The 18,455-nt window shown below is 49.5% G+C and overlaps 8 protein-coding genes across 12 annotated transcripts; 4 read left to right on the top strand and 4 right to left on the bottom strand.

The window, feature by feature from the left end:
• Window positions 1-791: 791 nt before the first annotated feature.
• Window positions 792-1,756, top strand: H257_14587 (hypothetical protein; the record flags this gene model as incomplete). Its single annotated transcript, XM_009842451.1, has 3 exons — window positions 792-1,062; window positions 1,114-1,344; window positions 1,413-1,756. The coding sequence occupies 3 exons, from the start codon at window positions 792-794 to the stop codon at window positions 1,754-1,756; spliced, it is 846 nt and encodes a 281-aa protein (XP_009840753.1).
• Window positions 1,757-2,575: 819 nt separating this feature from the next.
• On the bottom strand, window positions 2,576-3,385 carry H257_14588 (hypothetical protein). Its single transcript, XM_009842452.1, has 4 exons — window positions 3,333-3,385; window positions 2,999-3,265; window positions 2,760-2,951; window positions 2,576-2,715 (listed from the first exon to the last, which is right to left on the bottom strand). Exons 1-4 carry the CDS (start codon window positions 3,333-3,335, stop codon window positions 2,620-2,622), a joined length of 558 nt encoding a protein of 185 aa, XP_009840754.1. The 5' UTR covers window positions 3,336-3,385; the 3' UTR covers window positions 2,576-2,619.
• A 155-nt stretch (window positions 3,386-3,540) lies between these two features.
• Window positions 3,541-5,389, top strand: H257_14589 (hypothetical protein). The gene is made up of 7 exons (XM_009842453.1): window positions 3,541-4,056; window positions 4,109-4,171; window positions 4,381-4,488; window positions 4,695-4,727; window positions 4,843-4,918; window positions 4,981-5,050; window positions 5,102-5,389. The coding sequence occupies exons 1-7, from the start codon at window positions 3,568-3,570 to the stop codon at window positions 5,358-5,360; spliced, it is 1,098 nt and encodes a 365-aa protein (XP_009840755.1). The 5' UTR covers window positions 3,541-3,567; the 3' UTR covers window positions 5,361-5,389.
• A 305-nt stretch (window positions 5,390-5,694) lies between these two features.
• On the bottom strand, window positions 5,695-7,800 carry H257_14590. Of its 2 annotated transcripts, XM_009842455.1 has the most exons (9): window positions 7,491-7,800; window positions 7,272-7,435; window positions 7,023-7,186; window positions 6,891-6,958; window positions 6,784-6,832; window positions 6,658-6,740; window positions 6,315-6,400; window positions 5,922-6,022; window positions 5,695-5,874 (listed from the first exon to the last, which is right to left on the bottom strand). In XM_009842455.1, the coding sequence occupies exons 1-9, from the start codon at window positions 7,736-7,738 to the stop codon at window positions 5,767-5,769; spliced, it is 1,071 nt and encodes a 356-aa protein (XP_009840757.1). In that variant the 5' UTR covers window positions 7,739-7,800; the 3' UTR covers window positions 5,695-5,766. The 2 variants fall into 2 exon arrangements, with proteins under 2 accessions (XP_009840757.1, XP_009840756.1); XM_009842454.1 differs by having other exon boundaries at window positions 6,315-6,740.
• A 233-nt stretch (window positions 7,801-8,033) lies between these two features.
• Window positions 8,034-8,826, top strand: H257_14591 (hypothetical protein). The gene is made up of 3 exons (XM_009842456.1): window positions 8,034-8,320; window positions 8,376-8,473; window positions 8,524-8,826. The coding sequence occupies exons 1-3, from the start codon at window positions 8,059-8,061 to the stop codon at window positions 8,695-8,697; spliced, it is 534 nt and encodes a 177-aa protein (XP_009840758.1). The 5' UTR covers window positions 8,034-8,058; the 3' UTR covers window positions 8,698-8,826.
• A 416-nt stretch (window positions 8,827-9,242) lies between these two features.
• On the top strand, window positions 9,243-13,074 carry H257_14592. 2 transcript variants are annotated; one of them, XM_009842458.1, is made up of 12 exons: window positions 9,243-9,367; window positions 9,428-9,680; window positions 9,728-9,770; window positions 9,866-9,970; window positions 10,033-10,269; window positions 10,449-10,672; window positions 11,125-11,236; window positions 11,641-11,700; window positions 12,087-12,224; window positions 12,281-12,432; window positions 12,727-12,817; window positions 12,896-13,074. In XM_009842458.1, the coding sequence occupies exons 1-12, from the start codon at window positions 9,274-9,276 to the stop codon at window positions 12,986-12,988; spliced, it is 1,602 nt and encodes a 533-aa protein (XP_009840760.1). In that variant the 5' UTR covers window positions 9,243-9,273; the 3' UTR covers window positions 12,989-13,074. The 2 variants fall into 2 exon arrangements, with proteins under 2 accessions (XP_009840760.1, XP_009840759.1); XM_009842457.1 differs by having other exon boundaries at window positions 9,728-9,970.
• A 119-nt stretch (window positions 13,075-13,193) lies between these two features.
• H257_14593 (hypothetical protein) lies at window positions 13,194-16,235 on the bottom strand. Of its 3 annotated transcripts, XM_009842460.1 has the most exons (5): window positions 15,549-16,235; window positions 15,313-15,496; window positions 14,355-15,163; window positions 13,729-13,969; window positions 13,194-13,522 (listed from the first exon to the last, which is right to left on the bottom strand). In XM_009842460.1, the coding sequence occupies exons 1-5, from the start codon at window positions 16,133-16,135 to the stop codon at window positions 13,235-13,237; spliced, it is 2,109 nt and encodes a 702-aa protein (XP_009840762.1). In that variant the 5' UTR covers window positions 16,136-16,235; the 3' UTR covers window positions 13,194-13,234. The 3 variants fall into 3 exon arrangements, with proteins under 3 accessions (XP_009840762.1, XP_009840761.1, XP_009840763.1); XM_009842459.1 differs by having other exon boundaries at window positions 13,194-13,969; XM_009842461.1 differs by having other exon boundaries at window positions 15,313-16,235.
• A 73-nt stretch (window positions 16,236-16,308) lies between these two features.
• Window positions 16,309-18,353, bottom strand: H257_14594 (hypothetical protein). The gene is made up of 2 exons (XM_009842462.1): window positions 18,003-18,353; window positions 16,309-17,940 (listed from the first exon to the last, which is right to left on the bottom strand). Exons 1-2 carry the CDS (start codon window positions 18,168-18,170, stop codon window positions 16,375-16,377), a joined length of 1,734 nt encoding a protein of 577 aa, XP_009840764.1. The 5' UTR covers window positions 18,171-18,353; the 3' UTR covers window positions 16,309-16,374.
• Window positions 18,354-18,455: the final 102 nt, after the last annotated feature.

The raw sequence follows: 18,455 nt of genomic DNA on the forward strand, positions 1-18,455 counted from the left end.
GAGGTCGACTAGTAGTAGTAGTAGTAGTAGTAGTAGTAGTAGATGGCTTTCCAATACTGTACCTAGCTAGCTACAGAAGAACGGGAAGCATTCAAGACTTTCCAACTATTAATAACGTTAGTAGTATTACGTATTAGTACCAATAGAGATCTAATAGTAGGTACATTGTTGGAAACACTAACAAGAGGACTACAGTAACTAACTATTCATAGGATGAACGAACCAACTAGTGTATGCCACAGGAGTACACTGTAAACTGTACCGTTTGTTACTGTACAAAAGCTCGAAAGGTCACGAAATCCGGGATCCCATAATTGCGTTCGACCTGGCGACTGGGAAAGTTGCCAAGCAAGCAATTGGATGGCCATCGGCTTGCGACTTTCGTGAAAGTGGTTCTATGTTGCTACTATACGTATATCTCAGGCTGAACACTAACATTGAGTTTAGCAGAGATGAGGAATAGAGTACTGCCATACTAGTATCCTTGAGGGTGGACAAGTGGATCATGTCCCGCAGCCTCCTGTACCGATGTGTACTGCTACAGGATGTGCGGTCATGCTACATTTATGGTTTACTTGTTGCTTCACCGTTCTCAACACTAATATTAAATGTTACAGGTAATCACACCTGTCAACTGTCTAAACTCAAAATCAGAGAATTTGATTTTAGCCAATCATGTACTGGCTTTGACCCACATGACAATTGTGATTGGCTGTGAACTAGATAAAATCACGAATCACCGCATCGCAGAAGGATGTCGGTTGAGCGACGAATGCAAATCAAATCGAGAAATGAGTCCTATCGCACCCACAACCGAGCGCACAATGTACAGCGTACCGATCTATGACACCGGCGTGGCCGCGGCGACGCAGCATCGTTGCCATGGAGGTCCCATGTCTGCAGCCGTTTCTGCTGCAATCACATCCGAGCGAGTCCCACGACGAACCAATGCCGCCGCGACCGAAGCCGACGAAGTGCTCAACAACTTGCGTCAATGGTTCGACAACGTCTGGCCGTTTGTGGCGCTCTGTGTGCTCGCAATGTCTACCCAAGGCGTCGTAGGTACTGTACCCGACTCACTAGTCTGAATGGATCTCATGTTTCTTATCGCAGGCCTCTATGCCCTCGGAGTAGTCTACATGGTCGCCCTCGACCACCACTTCCGTGGGTTTGTGGCGGCGGAGACGAGCCCAGTATCGCTAGTATGCATCGCCCTCGTGTGTGCCAAGACGTCGGCTGATATGTCAACTTTCAACGGGGACGCGACGCCGCTCCACATGCTGTTCAAACCCATCCCGGACCAGACCAGCCATGCAGACGTCGTCTGGATGGTTCTGGGCAAATGTACGTCTTGATAATGTCTATGTATTCTCGATTGCTGCTATCGACAAGTGTAGCTGATACTCGGCTAGGTCTTGTACTACGCCTTGTGAGCTTCAGTATCGAGATATTTCTTGGGCTCGTCCTCGTTTGGCGGCCCGCCACTCCCGCCGTCACCGAGGAGTTAGCAATGCTGGAAATCAGCCCCAACGACCGAGTCACCGTTGGCGAGATGTTCAAAGTCATCATCTTGTGTACATGTGTTGATCAGCGCCACCACAGCCGACCAGAATGCGACAGACGGCGGGGCCCGCATGTTGATGTCGACACCACATCTAATGCTGCTGCCATCCGAATTAATCGATGCGATGGAACTTCCGCCCCTCCTCCGCACAATTTCTCCACGACGACACCGCCCCCGTCCACGCAAGTATAATCGGGTTTATTACTGATAAGTTAATCGCTATTTACTATGACTTTGGTCCATCGGATTGATTTAGATCCACGGGAGCACTGTAGGGAGCACTGTAGTGTATGTACTACAGTAGTACATTAATAGTAAAATAGTAAGTACATTAACGTTGCTCCGGAATAGGAATCAAGTATTTCCTCTTGACTGGATTCAAAGATCTAGGGATTGACGCGCTATCACAACGAGTCTTCGAGTCTTGTCCCACCACGACATATAAATACAATCGTGATACTGTATGTCGATACATACAGTATCACGATTGTATTTATATGTCGTTGAGATATACTATAGAGATATAGATAACGTAAAAAACCAGTTTAAGATAAATTTTTTTATGAAGGCAAAAGAAAAACAAAATTTTTTAATAAAGTATAGTTGATGAAATTTGAAGTACTTTTAATAATAAAAGAAACGAAATTACGAGACCCATGGTATCCAGGGTGAGTCCGAACGGGCTGGGGTATGGATTGATATGTCCTCAGTCGGTTGGATCGCATGCTTCATGTTGACGAGGAACTCGTCACTGGGGAAGGTGGTGTCGTCGTCGCTCGCGTCTGGTATGTGCTTGATGACCCCCCCCCTTGCTCACGGTTAACACAGTGCATCACTAACGTCGCGCTATCCGCGAGCAAACCATCGCATCGACGTCGCCATCTGGACTGGGATATCGTCCATGACAGTACATGGACAAGGACTTGTTGGTGTCTGTGTAACTAGTATGTGGAGCCCACTTCCACACATGAAGTCTATCTATACTATGGAAGTTCCAGTCGGGTCTGAAAGTCGGGGTAGTAAGCAATAGTATTACTAATAGTAGAAGCAGGCGGCTAGCCGCTGCGGAAGGATTTGGACCATTGTTCTCGCACACTGAGGAACGCTTGGCCGAACGTGAGTTCTGTCAGCGGCACGTCGTTGTCGATGCCCTACGGACAAGCATGAGGATGGGGATGGGGATGGGTGGACGCACCCGCATGAGCACACGGTTCGTGATGGACTGGGTGTCAGTCTCGAAGATGACGCCGCCGTCCAGCACTTCGTCGAACGTGAGGAGCACGAGCTCGAGGTTGTCGAGGATGGAATGGCGGTCGAGGTGGCCTTTGAGCATGTTGCTCACGGCCTCAAACGCCCCGTCCAGCACGTTCAGGAGAATCAACTCGTTCTACGATCCATGATGGAAACCAGCATGGGGATGATGGACGGCTTTACCTCGTGCGCCGCGCCGACGACGTACATGGTGTTTTCGCTGTGGGAGCGGAACACCGACACGACGTTGTCCAGCAGAATGATCTCAGCTTCTTGCCGTGCGTTCATCGACTTGGTCTTGCTCCAGATCTTCTTCTCCAGGGCAGTCTGTTCCTTCAGCGAAGGATATGCCACGCGGTCGTAGTACTTGGCACACAGCCGCGTGCCTTCCACGTCCAGCACGAAGATGGCCTTCACGCTGGGGTTGGATCCGTTCTGTCCTCCACCGCTCTATATGCCACATCACATCACGATCAGCCTTGTGTCCAGAGGACGAGGCGGCATCAAGTGTGTGTACCATGATGTGTGTGGCGGCGATACAAAGTGACGTGTTGCGGAAGCAGATATCGCCACCCGAACGTTCACGAATGGGTTCCAGTTATTTTATTTCGATTGAAAACAACATTTAGACCCATTCTGGCAATTTTAAACCAATAATAAAATGCTCCTCCGTGCCTCTCGAAAACGTATCAATTCTTTGGATTGGCTAAAATCATTCACGCTGGAGACATTCCATTGGCTGCATTTTGGAAATGTACTCGCTACGACGGTTTCAACAAGTGTTTGTGATGAACGTTTCGCACGCATCCGACGACAACGCAGCGGCGACCATGAACGCTGCGTCACAACGGGAAACCATCCGCGCAGCCTTTAGAGCGTTTGACGAAGACGGCAGCGGCCGCATCGATGCGAACGAACTGTCGGATCTCATCACGAGTCTCGGCGGAGTCATGTCGTCCGTGGAGCTCCAAGAGGCACTGCGGGTATTGGACAAGGACGGCGACGGCGTCGTGGATCAAGACGAATTCGAAAAGTGGTGGACCAGCGCATCCGACGACTTGGACGGCGATGGGCGCCTCGGCCAGTTGGAGACGGCGTTGGCGCGACTCAAGGAGCACGGGCAGAAGCGGTTCCACGTCGACATCCACACCGCATGCTGGCATGGCCACTTGGATGTGGTCACGCGACTCGTGGAAGCAGACAGAGAGATCGTGCATGCCAAGGACACGACCGAGTTTGGGGTACATTCGCGGTGTGACCCGAACTATCATCTTGAACTGCAAACTCAAGTAGGATTTGAACACTCCGCTGCACTATGCTGCGTACCAAGGCCACCTCGACCTGTGTCAGTTTTTGGTATCGCATATAAATAAATATGCAACGTTTAGTCGATCTATTCAACGACCTCTATATATCTTGTGTCATTTGCTTGGGGATTTGTATACTAACTACTAGTACAAACTACTTTCAAACAATACGAAAGTTGTCCTTTTCCAGTCGAATGGTGTGGCCATTTAGTTTAGGAAACGTGGATTGATTGGACTATATGCATACATGTATGATAGCTCCACGACGCACGGGCCAAAGTGGATGCCACCAACGCCATGGGGTGCACTCCGTTGTTTTATGCCTCACAACAAGATCGACATCACGTCGTCAAGTTCCTTCTCCAGGTAGTACATAACTGTACACCCAAACTCGCCTTCTAACTAAAATCTAGTATATGTACTACTTACTAGTAGTACTAGTTTGTTGGCTTTACTTGTCCATGAAAACTACCAACGAGAAATACTTTTTTTTTCTTTTTTCATTTACACTGTTAAACAAAACATATTGATTTTGTATATATATATATTATATATATATGGCGTACTACAAGGGTGGCGCGAATGCTCGCTTGCGCGAATCCGAGGTAACGTGTTATATATATATATTTATATAGTACCAATCGACAACCTGTGGCGCTCTTTTGTGTTATTTACATGGGGATGTATATATATATATATATATATATTGTATATATATAGCACCACTTTAGTGCCGTGGACGTCGCGTGTTCCCTCGACATGCTCGTCGTGTTTCGAAGTCACACGCCCAACGACAGTACGCCACCTTCCTCCATATTTGACACTCGAACAACCAGTTCAAATGGTTTTGGCTTGCAGAACCGTCGGTCCCGTTGGCGCCGGTGGTAGCCGCCACAGTGCCCTCAACCTCTCGGGTTCAAATCTCATGGTATATATATATATATATACGAGATTTGTCCAATCGAGACGACTCGAATAGGCGACCGCCGGCGTCCAAACCGTCGGAATCGCTGCCCATCTCGGGCTACAAAATCAAAGTTACGCTGCTGTTGTCGAATGAACCATTGACGACGACGCTGCAGCTCGTGGGACCGCATCCCACCACGTTGTGGCTGGACAAGTTGGTCCAGGACGCATCGTACACCGTCCAAGTGGCCGCCGTGACATTGCACGGAGCGAGCGACTACAGCATCGGCACTGTCATCTCCACTTTACCAGATATACTAGTAGGCGATTAACTACATATTACTAGTTACGTAGTACAACACACTCGTCTTCTTGCCAGTACTACCGGTAGTATGTACTAAGGTATTTCAGCTCCATCGAACAACGACTAGCAAGTATTACTACTACTATTTAGTAGTACAGTAGTATACCGTCGACATTGCACGGAGCGAGTGACTACAGCATCGGCACTGTCATCTCCACTTTAGCACCCACCGAAATATACTAGTAGGCGATTAACTACATATTACTAGTTACGTCTTCTTGCCAGTACTACCGGTAGTATATACTAAGGAATTTCAGCTCCAACCAACAAGTACTACTACTAGTACTAGTAGTAGTACTAAGTAGTAACAGTTTGAATCAATCCGTCGATTAGTTTTTGCTTGTTATCGAAACGAGATACTAGAGGCGGTGGACTCATTTTGCAGTCACGGCGTGTGTGTCGTCACCACCAGATCTGTCGTCACCAATGTCGTCATCGTCATCGTTCACGCCCACCCACGACTCGAACGCCATGAGAAATTCCTACATATCGTACGATCACAACGACATTTGTACAGAGAATGTCGTGCCTTGAATGTGATGCTGCCGTCGTGGTCCCAGTCCATCTCGTTGAACCGGCGCTGCGTGATAAATGTGTTGGCTGGGCAGTTGATCATCGCCTCCACGTCCCCTATTAACACGTTTTCACCTGCTATTTTCACTCAATATATAAACTAATACTTGTCAATATATAATATGATACATGCTTCATGAAACCAACACGAATATATTCTACATATTCTACATGGATAAATATGTAACTATATGTATCCGTATAGAACGTATCGTGCATATATATATGTATATTATGTAGTCACACTTGCATGATGCAAGAAAAACTAGTATTCGACAAGGATATGTACAATTATATATATCCGTACAGAACGGATCGTGCATATATATATATATATATATATATGTACCTTTGGCAAGCGACCGTTGCTTGGACGTTTTCTTGGTCGGTGAATGTTCATGCATGGACTCGTGCAGTCGACTGAGCATTTCGTTCCTATTTTCCATATATACATATATATATATATATATGATCATCCAAATGGCTTCGACACACATACACTTGTATACATTCCAAATGGCCTCGACTCGCAGGTATTCTCAATATCTACCCCATATATATATATATAGATGTGTGTATATATTATATATATATATATATCCAATACCAACCACACACACATATGAATTCTAAATGGCCAGGAACTTCTAAATGGCCACATATAAACAAGGGACATCTGGACACGTTCGTACTTTTCAATGAGTCCGTCACCGTCCATGTCAAACCACAAAAATACATCCACGGCCAAGTGAAACGCCTGCCGCAGCTTGTTGCCCTATATAGATGTCACTATGGATAGGTCACTAATTCTCGCTTACATCGCCAAACAATAGTGCCTTGGGCTGACCGTCCTTCCCCGAGCCCTTCCTACCAATGCAGCAAGCATCATGAATGCTTCTAGTTGAGGACATCTGGCACATCGTACAATGGGGCGTAGAAGATGCTCAGTCGCGGCTGGCCGCCTTCGCTGCGGTCGTCCAGGGCCGGGATGCGCTACATACCGAGCGGGTCATGTGATGGGCATTCGTGGCCATTGGACACGTGTTCGAGGTCGTACATGCAAAACGAATCCAATGGCCAGACATACGAGGAATTCCTTGAATGTGAGCCGGCCACTCTCGGACATGTCGGCTTCCGTGAACGCATCGTTGATTTCGTCCTTGGTAAAGTTCCCGCCCAGTCGATTCAACGCTTCCTCCATGTCGTTAAAACTAATTGAGCCTACATGACACGCACACACATGTGATGATAACAGATGCAAGGAACGTGTGCATGTATGTCCACGATCGACGGTGTGGTGCTGGACCTTGTTTGAGCTTGTCGAATGCGTCAAAGGTACTGCGCACGCTGTCAAACGCTTGCTTGAGCGACGGGCCCTTGAGCAGGATCTTGGTGAACGGATCGTGCTTGTCGTGGCCGCCAACGCCATTCTCCTTGCGCACCTTGAGCTCCTTCAACGCGTTGATCAACCTACGTCGTCGTCGTCGCCCATGAGATACAACGACATCGTCGCTCATGGTCGTACTTGAGGTCCAACGACGACGACACTTTGTGCGGGTTGGGCTGGACGCTGATCTCGGTGATGATGGGCGGGGGAACTGCATGTCCTCCATGGGAGTGGTGGTGGCCTATCGCCGCCACGCCTTCTTCCCTCGCGGACGACGAAGATCCGGCTGTGCCTGGCTTGTTGCCCATGCCGTCGTCTGGGGTAGTGACGACGCTTCCAACCACGGCGAATGTTTCGTCGAAGCGAACTTGCTTTGTAACGTCCATAGCGTTCTATTCTTGGCGAAGCTTCAATGGAAGGATGACTGCGCACCTCACGGCGTCGGTTTTCTGCATGCATACGGTAATAAGTATCCACCCAAAAAGCCCAATTATATGGACGATTTTTCACGATTTTGACTATTTGAGCCCATAGTAATACTATCAATTAAAAAACCAGGACGGCTCTTTCGTTTTTATACACGTCGAAGTATTGTAATTTTTTAATTTCTTTATTGTACAAACTTCAAGTAGTAATACTAGTATGGGGCCACGTCCTTACTACTAGTACTATTAATAGTGTGAAAACACAAATTCGTTCGTGACCGATGGAGAGTCCGCGGTCGGGGAAGAAGGCAACGAAAAAGCCTGCAGCGGAAGGCCGCGGCAAGAAGCGAAAGGGAGACGAGGGTGCGCGATCTGGCACGCCAACCTCTGGCGGACAGAGTTCGCCGAGGTATCCTCGACAGGATGCTCGGTCCGGTGCCCGTGCGTCGCCCCTGCGCCGATTGCATTCGAGTGGATCTACGAGAGATCTATCGGGTATTGCAGCGATGAAGCCGCTTGTCAGTGGTGAAATGACCGAAAGCAGTACGTGGACATACGCGTATGATGATGATGTTCCTGATGGCATTCCTCGGAGTAGTTAAACACATGATGCACGGGTTTGGCGATGTATGGGAGCCCGACACGGACACAGTCGAGTTGATGGAAGAGATTGCCGTCGAATACATCCGCTCAATGGTACGTCATAATTCTACGTGTTGTATTTATGGTTCATGATGTGTCTGCAGACGAAAAAGGCCATGGAAATCTCTGCGATCCGCGGGAAATTGGACGTCGACTGCCTCCTTTTCTCTGTTCGGAAAGATGAAGAGACATTGGACCGTGCGAACCAGCTCCTCGAAGCGAACGAATTGCTCAAGACCGTCCTAAACAGCGGCTTTGACCCTATTGACGAGAAATGATCTCATGTATTCGTCTTCTTGGGCTTGGCTTCGAGCATTCGGCATCCACGCAAATGACGAGTTAGGTGTCTACCTCGTCAATATTTCCTATCGTTTGTTGCCGTGGATACATTCAGTCGCCAATCGTCGTACTCACTGTAATTTGTCTTCTTAAGCTAGCTGACGATGCAGATGGCCCGAGGAGTGCTTCGAGGACGCCATGAGGACAGTAAAATGTGCTAGGTGCTTACTGTGTAACGAACAAGGGAGAATGACCTTCTCTATGCGAATACACGCACATGCTTCGACGAGGATTCCCCATTCAAGTTCAGCATACACGGCCAGCATCAATCCGTACACAAGAGCATGCTCCAGTCGTTTACCTCGCAACCGACATCTCGATGCAGCGCCATAACATTACTGTCTCCGTCATCGACCATAACCTTCGTACCTTCTTGGATCGAGGAAGATCCATCCCCTCCACTCACATGGAAGCAAAATCGAAAATGCCGAATCTCGCGCGTTTTTGCATCCGGATAATCTGGAAAAGATCATTTTGTGATTATCGATCAACCCATACATACTACACGACAGGACATGAACAAGAGGGTCCAAGACGCAGAAGGTTTCCGCGGAAGCGTCCGCTACGAGGGTCCGATCCATTCGAAGAATGCGACGACGGTCTACTGGGGTATGCGAACGTCATGAGGAAGGGCATGGTGGTGGTGATTTGATCCATAATGCCCTGCAGGAGTGGAATGGGATGACCCCAGCCGCGGCAAACACAATGGCGAATCGGGCGGTGTGAGGTACTTTCAGGCTGCCCACCCCACCAGTGGATCGTTTGTCCTTCCGGAGAAGGTCAGTTTGGGCACTGGCATCGTGGATGCCTTGCACGAACGATACATGCAGAGCGAAGCACTCGACACTCGCGCCGCCGGCCACGTTGGCACCGCCAGCGGTAACTCCAAACCGATCCAGCTTGTCGGCGTACACAAGATTCAGTATGCATGCTCGAATAAATGCATGAACTAATGATACCTGTCGACAGGGAGAAGCAAGACCTTGGGGTCATTGGCAAGGTGTCTGCGGAGGTAGTTACACACGCCTTTCTGCGAACCATGCCCAAACGTCCCTATCTCTACATTCCAATTGGCGTCATGATGCATCTGGGTTTTTCATGTTGCAGGGCAGCCAAGTTGCGCACATTGGCACCACCGGCGAGCTTTTTCGCGTGGCACCCAACATCGTCGAGCTCAACTTGGGTTTCAACCTGCTTGCTTCCTGGAGCGAGGTACATGCTTCTTTCGTGATGATGCTACATTCCACATGTTCATGTCTTCATCTACACAAAAGGTGCTCAAACTATCGGCGGAATTGCCTCTCCTTGAACACTTGACCCTGAGCGGCAACATCCTTTCGTACGACGTCGACGTCGACGCACCACGCGTCGTGTTCCCCACCGTGCACACCCTCGTCATGAACCAAACGCACACATCGTCCTGGGTCGACCTCCTTCGCATCTGCCGCGATCATTTCCCCGCTCTCCGTCAACTCCATGCCGCATCCAACGCCATCACCAACCAGGCCATGGTATTATTCATACATACAAACCCCGTCAATGCTCCCCATCTCATCTATACTTTAAATTCAAACTGGTTTTATTATTCTTTATTATTTTTTTAAGTTTAATATTCTTAACTTTTATTTCTATTATTACTTTATTATATTTTTATAAAAATATAATACATCTTATCCGTCGTCTCTTATAGCAACTGGACGCGGCTTCGCCCTTGTCGTGTTCGTCGGCGGTGGAAGTGCTGGATCTATCGCACAACGAGCTCTCGGATTGGTCGAGTCTCACGGCGTCCATCGGGTCGTGGCCGCGGCTGCACACGCTGTCGCTTAACGGCAACCGCCTCGTACAAGTGGACCCTCCATCTGCGTCATCTCGGTCGTTTGCCGCCCTCTCGTCGCTGTCTCTGTCTGACAACGCGTACGTCCTTTCATATTTTTTATTGAGTTTGTTTTGCTGGTGTTTTGACGGGCGCTCAAGGTGGTGTGGTGTGCATGCATGCGGTTGCTCCATATTGGGTAGTATTAAAGTACAACATATACATTTGAATGCCGTGATTGACGTGAAAAAGGTATATATATATATATATTGTCCTTTTACCCAAAAATTCGACTTTTGTGCGGATTCTTTGCCAAAAAATCTATCGATCGATTCTTTGTACTGAAGTTTGTATGTAAAACGAGGTCCTGTCGTGATATTGGGTATCACACTAATTGAAATCACACACTAATTTGACTTTGTATTGGCTCAATTCTTCTGCAATACATTTATTTGGTTGTAAATCGATTATTCATTCTCCATATCACTCCAGTTAGGAATAAACACAACAATATACTAGTATATATATATATATTAATTTTTGTTGATGGTAGCATTGTCGCATGGTCGAGTGTAGACGCTTTAAATGCGTTTCCGTCGCTCGAGGCGCTGCGACTGACCAAGAACCCCCTCTTGACCAACGTCGGCGCCGCCGAAGCGCGCATGGTACGTCGGCGTTTTCTATGTATATATCTCTCTCGGTTATAGATCGTATATATAACCCCAGTTTTGGCAATATCGCTTCAAAAACAACATTTGTTTTCGTGGTGGTTGTTAATGTGCTGTTGACACGCAAATGTGGATTTCTGAATCCATTTGATGCAATTCAAGCTTGTACAAACTCTACTACTAGACAAAGACTGGAGGTGGATTCAGTGTTTGGATTGGCAGAAATTCTCGACAGAACGTGATTTTGATTGGCTGGGGCGGTTCTTTAATGCATGCACGTCGTTCAGACAGTCGATTTTCGACTTTGGCGGCTCCAGTTTCGATTTGATATAATTCTACTGCTTTCTTGATATGAATTGCACTGTTTGTTGTCACTAACAAGATTCTCTTGCTCGTTGTAGCTCGTGGTGGCCCGCTGCGCCGCGCTCCAAGTGTTCAACTCGAGCGACATTCGTCCCAAAGTACGTACTATTTTACTATTTGGTATTGTCCTTTTATCTAAAATTGGACTTAAGTGCTAATTCGCCAAATCTATCGATCGGTTTTGTGTACTATGTAGTAGTATGTATCGAATTGTCCTGTGGCGACGTCATTCACACTAATTAAATTCATACACTAATTCGATGTTGTTGATGATGGTTTCCTACAATCCGATTGGCTCAAATTATTTGGCATTGTCGCTCAAGCTCTGAAAAGAAACACAACAATACCCAGTGTTGATCGTCGAACGAGTCGAGAGTTTGATTTTTGTTTGGTTTGCACACCACGACATACATTCTTGACATGGACTTATATATATATATATATATATATATATATATACTGTATGCGTTGATGATGGTTGTAGGAACGCCAAGACGCCGAGCAAATGTATTTGCGGCGTATTTTGCACGAACAATCGAGTTTGCCCGCTGGATCGGACAAGGTCATCCAGTTGACCCATCCCCGCTTGGCCCAGCTCCAAGCTCTGTACCCTGACATCCACGTACGAATATATATATTTTCAAAAAACGATATATATATGTGTGTTTTAATGTGTAGGCAGCGCACGAAGCGGCGACGACTGGCCTGGGCACCACTGGTTCGGGTGGAGGACCGGCGGCGTTGGCCAAAAGTTTAGCCAAAGTCACGTTTGTCGTGATGAGCATGAATGCCACGACCATGGACTCGATGGTCAAGTCGCTCCCTCTGAGGTATATTCATATATATATTATATATATGTATATAGTCCTTTCAGCCATATTTTGTGCTGATTCGCCAAATCCATCCAACGATTGATGGTTTGCACTGACTTTTGTATGTAAAAAGTGAATACTTTCACACTAATGTAGGTCATAGACTAATTCGATGCTGAATGGTTGAAGAGGGAATGTGATTGGCCAGTGAATTAGTGTTCTGGGTTTTGATTCGTCGATCGATTGTCTAGTTGCTCATTGTGTTGTTGGTTCGAGCTATACTTTATAGTTATTTACTGTATATGTGTGTAGCATGACCGTGGCCCAAGTGAAGGCTGTGGTGGAGAAGAAGTACGGACTGCGGCCGGCGGAGCACCAGCTGTCTTTCCGGGCGTCCAAAAAGGTACAAAGGAGAAATATAGTATTGGAGAAATATATTATTTATTTGAAAATGGAGAATAATCGTCATGTATGTTGATAGGCGATGCCGATCGCACTGGACGACGATGGCGGCGAGTTGGGGTACTTTGGCGTCCAAGACGGCGGCGAGCTCTTGATCAACGACATTTGGTGACCTTAGACCAATACAGATGAACCACCATCGATGTCGTGGCATGGAGAGTAGTTATCGTAGGGACACATATTCATTCTTTTCGCCTACTTGTAGCCTTCACAACTGACGTGGCACTCTGTCGTCGTGCCACGTCAGTGCAATCATACAGACACAAAGCACAGCAACAAACATCATCTGCCCATTGGCCATACAATCGAATAGTAGTACAAGTCTATATATATATATATATAGTATATTTATCCATTTCTATCCGACATAGTGCTGGCCCTTTCGAAAGAGAAAGTCGGCAAGGTAGTCGATAGGGTCATCTGGCTGGACTTTGACCACTTCGAGCATGCCTTCAGTCAAGACGGGGATCACCGTCTCCATCAGGTACGCCCGCAGAGGCTTTGACCGGGCCTCGAGAATGTCCATCTCTTCCCTCTGGATGATCTCCAGTCGCGCCTTTTCACTCATGGCCCGCGACTGTTTGTCCATCAAGTCCTTCTCCATCGCATCTGCCTGCCGCTTGAGCTCGGCCTCCGCCTCGGCCGCCTACAACATGAACCCTCGTTGATAGGCAACATTATATCATCCAACTTGTCCATGAGCCACATCATCCACGTCGAATTAGTGTGACACTTGTGATTTCAATGCATACAAAAGGACTTCGGAATAATATATATCGATCGATGTGGCGGCGATGATTCACAAAAGGTATCCAAATATATATATTTTTTCAGAAAGAATGACCATAATACCAGCTGGGCGTCGAGTTCCTTTTTCGCGGCATCCACTTCGTCGGGGGTCGGGTGGAAGTTGTAGGGTTTCCCGCCTTGTTCCATGTACTTTGCGATCGGGTCCACAAAATGCTTCTTGCTCGTGTACATTTCCTCAGAGTCCAACTCGAGCTCGAGCACTTCCACCGCCTGGTCGCGCTCGAAATATGCCACCAGACCTGACTGGTTGGCTGGGTTGGTTTCCCGTTTGAATAGGTCGTACCTATATATATATATATATATATATTACTTTGAAGTAATAAAAACAATATATACGATTCTCCACACTGGATCCAAACGAACCATCATATTCTACAACGTGGAAACAAGTGGTCCAAGCTTCTCAACACATGAACCAATCTGCTAGGAATATATACATATATTTATATATATATTTATATATATATTATATATATATTTATATACATAACAGTTATGAAGAAATACAGTAGGACACATCGATAAAATTCAATACGCTAATATATATATATATATATATATACGAATGATAAATAGGCTGAACATATTATATAAACCACATTTAGATATATACCATATTACAAAACTCGGAGGCGTTTAGACGATAGATAGATATATAGACTTCGTACCGGCGAGTGAACTCAATGTCTGTGTTGCCAGACTTGTCGGCGTCTTCCTGACTCAGCGCCTGCGCCCGATGCTCGAGCAGCGACCGCACCGCGTCCAGCACCACCACGCGGTTCGGGGCGTTCAAGTTGGCGGATGGCGGCGGCGGCTTCTGGTGGTCGTCTGATTCATCGCGTTGCTTGCCCTCTTCGTCCGGGGTGTTCCCATCGTCCGGATGCTTGGATTCGTCATCGCTAGAAGCGGCGGAGGGTGCGACGAAGTAGAGTGCCCTGGCCTGCTCCACCGACACAGGCAACCCGTCGAGGACGTACCCCTGGTTGCGGCACACGGGCGACGTGAGCTTCCACCGGATGAGCTCCGTGAGAAGCGCTTCGGGAAGGTCCTTGAGGTTGAGTCGGAACTTCTTGACCTCTTCGCGCAACCCAACGAGGTGGTCGTCGAGGTTGGCGGTCGTGAGAAGGTCGGCGGCCACGGACGACGGCGTCAGGTGCGGGAGGTAGTACGTCTTGGCGAGGAACGCCGACAGGTGTGACTTGCCCACCTGTGGCGGACCCAGCACCACCGCGCGCAGCGGGCGTAGGTCCATGCACTTGATGTAGTCGTCTGCCACGCGCGCAATGTTGGCGACCAGCCCGAGCTCATGCGTCCACTCGATCTCGAGAGCGTCCATGGCTCCCCCGCTCGTGTCGAAGCGCAGGTCCAGCTGCAGATGCGCCATGCTCTTCTCGAGCACGAGCATCTCCTCCGCTTCCGCCGCGTCCACGTCGCGCACCCCGCCGCTCCCTAGCGTCTTGCTGATCGCACTGCAAACCTGCGCATGTAATATGGTGGATGTCACTTTATGGAAAATACATTTACAGAAATGTATAAAATTACATACAACAAACAAGTCAAATTAGCGCAGAGACAATTGAAAAAAACGACTTCCAAAAAATCACTTCAGGAATTCCGATCTCGTACATCACGAAGGGACGTGTGGCTCTTGTCGACGGCGATCAAGTAGGACGTCGATGGCGCCGCCACGGCCGCCTTGGCGACGACGCGGGCGAGATCGTAGACGCTGATCATGGGCAGAACGTTTGCGCCTTTGCCGTTGGAGAGACTGGGCACCACCACGTCTTCTTCAGGGTGTAACCATGCATTTCTACAAGCAGAATGTCCACCTTCAATCACATGCATTGAGATGTTCTACAGACCGGAGGATGGCGTGGAGACTGGACTGGGCGCCGCCGTAGATGAGTCCGGGCGCGATAACCAGCGTCGTGAGGCCTTCCCGCCGCGCGCTCAGTACCTGCGTCTCCACGGCCTTGTATTCGGCATACTTGCGCGCGGGTTTGCGGGTCTTGAACGTGTCTTCGCGGTGTCCGTTCCAGTCTTCAGGGCGCGGCGCTGGCACGGGCGTCTTGGCCCACGTGAGCACGCTGGAGATGGCGATGAACAACTTGTCACCACTGTTGCCGTCGTCGAACGTCTTCAACGCTTCCACGACGCCGTCGGGGTCGTCCAGGATGGAGTAAATGGCGACGTCGCATCGTTTCAGGAGCAACCCGACGTTGTGCTTGTCCGAGTATACGACCACAGGGTTCTCCACGAACGCGTCGTTGGGGTCCACGGCCGAGGACTCCGTCTCGACGAGCTCGGGCGATCGGTTCTCGAGCAGCCGCTTCTTGGTCGACTGGGTCTGCTTGAGGTGCTCGATGGCACCGACGACTTCGCAGTCCTTGATCTGCTTGGCGATCTCCGCGCCAAGGGCCGATGACAAGTTGCTCACAAACACGCGCATGTATCGTTCGGATCACGAATGAGAGGACCGCCTCGTGGTTGTGTAACCGCCGTCATTTGAAACGTTTCATAGTTTCAAATGATTTAAAATATCATTTCAGTGCAATTTTAATTGCCTCAATCCAATTCGATAAGATAATTGTATGGATTTTGAGCAAAATACAATTAAAAGGACTCACACGTTCAGTATTTTAAATGCTTTAAACATTAGGTGAGCGTACTTTGACGGTTACATTACAGTTACGGCCGAAGGGTACCCGCTGCAACTGCATGCTGGGTGGCATGGAGTTGGGACTGGATGTCGTTGGATTGATGAAGCAGTCGCAGGAGCATCGAGTGGACTTCCGTGGGTGTATAGTCGACTTGCTTGGGTTGAGGCGGTGCCTGCATGTCGGTCGCGTTCGTCCCGACGATACCTCCCTTGTCGCCACCCGCGGTAAGAGGCGCGCGGAGGCTGTGGGTCGTGAACGCCGCACCACATTCATCCAGGTCAAAGGACTGGTTTCGTCCTAGCGTCGGCACATCTACTTCCGCGGAGCCCGCACCACTGACACATTCTTCGTCGTCGTCGGTCTCCATCGTCGTCGCGGGAGCCGTCCGACTTCCTCCCTTCTGCCGCGACGCCGACCGACTCCGGGGCTTGTGCACACATCCCAAGCACACGACTACCTCCCGCATCTTGGCGGCCGACGGTTCTGTCAAGCCTTCCACGGGGGTGTGCGTGATGCAGTTCTTGCACACGACATCGCCACAGACGCGGCAATGGCGTTTTCGTAAAAACAAAGAAAACCGGTTATGGCAGACTTGACAAAAGACGCGGTGGGCCGACGGCACCCAATCGGTCGGACGCATCACTTCCGACGCCGCCAGCACGCGACCTGCGGGATGATTCGACTGGCACGTGAGCGACGTCGTGGACTCCGTGGGTGACTGTATCTGGGACGTCGTGGAGGACGAGCTCTCAGTGCGGAGCAGCGTCAGGTCCGGACTGGCGGCGTCGGCGAGCTTGGCCGACACCACTTGCGCGAACACTGCGAGTTTTGTCAAATCGCACGCGCCCCGGGGCGCCATATCCATCACAAACACCGTACCAATGGCGTGTCCCTCTGGGGACAAAATCGGCGCCCCGGCGTAAAACCCCAATTTTGGCCCCGTGACAAGCGGGTTTTGTCGAAACCGAATGTCCTGCCGCAGGTTGAGCACCGTCATGGGAGTCGCGAGCGCGATCGTGTGCGCGCAGATGGATGCCATCCGAGGAATGAACTCTTGTGCGAGGCCTTGGGAGCATGCGAACCACTGCTGGTGCTCGTCCAGGAAGCTGACGCCGCCGATGGGCGAGTCGAACACTTCACACGCGAACGTGACCGCGCTGAGCATGAAGTCGTGCCGCCGCACGTGCAGGTTCGTTAACGACTTGACCCGCTCCATGTCGTGGGGAATGAACGGAGGTTTCGGCCACGCATGCGACCAGTTGAAGTCGAGCGCGTAGAAGTAGGGCGTGGACATTTTCGAAACGTCGCCATCGGTTGAAGTCGACGGTTGTTTGGGGCGAGTGGACGCAGGCGATGTCCGATGATGCGACACGCGCGTGTGTCCTTCGGACGTGGATCGAGTCATCATGGGACTTGGGCGAGGCTTGGACGCGAGGTTGAGCACCGCGCCGGCGATCGCGCGGGAGCTCGTGCGTTGGCGGTGGTCGGCGTCGAGCTTGGCGTCGCACAGAGTACACACGCGCGTGTCCAGGATCTTTCCCGCCACATCAGCGATGTACTCGAGTGTGCAGCTTTTGCACACGACATGTCCGCACTACATATGTCATTAGATTGCGCACGCCATGGAGAGAACCGATAAACGGCGACGAAACGTACGAGCTGGCAGTGGACGCGCCGCCGGAACGTGCCAAAGGTCTTGGTGCACATGTGGCATGCTGGTCTAGATTTGAGCGGCTCGTACTTGTCGGGGAGGAGGAGTTGATGTTGCTGCAGGATGCGCTCGCGCTCGTCCTTGGCGCGCCTCATGATGGAGTCGGTCATCATGGTTGTGTGTTGATGTGTGGCGTCTGGTGGAGCTGCTGATGGGGACGGTGATGTGGGTCCACTGGTAGTAACGCTAGTACAGTACTACGACGTTCGGAGCTACAGTACCAGGCCTTCCTTGACGGCGCGACAACGCTCGAGATGGACGAGGTCGACGTGATGAGTTAACAAATGAACGCGGCGTGGTTTGGTGTATGTACGCTCGGCCGCGTTGTAACATTCATCCTATTTAGGATCATTCCGGACCTGAAAACGGATATATATATACCGAGTTTCCCGATAAAT

The sequence above is a fragment of the Aphanomyces astaci genome (assembly GCF_000520075.1).
Source record: "Aphanomyces astaci strain APO3 unplaced genomic scaffold supercont1.59, whole genome shotgun sequence".
Taxonomy (NCBI): domain Eukaryota; phylum Oomycota; class Saprolegniomycetes; order Saprolegniales; family Verrucalvaceae; genus Aphanomyces; species Aphanomyces astaci.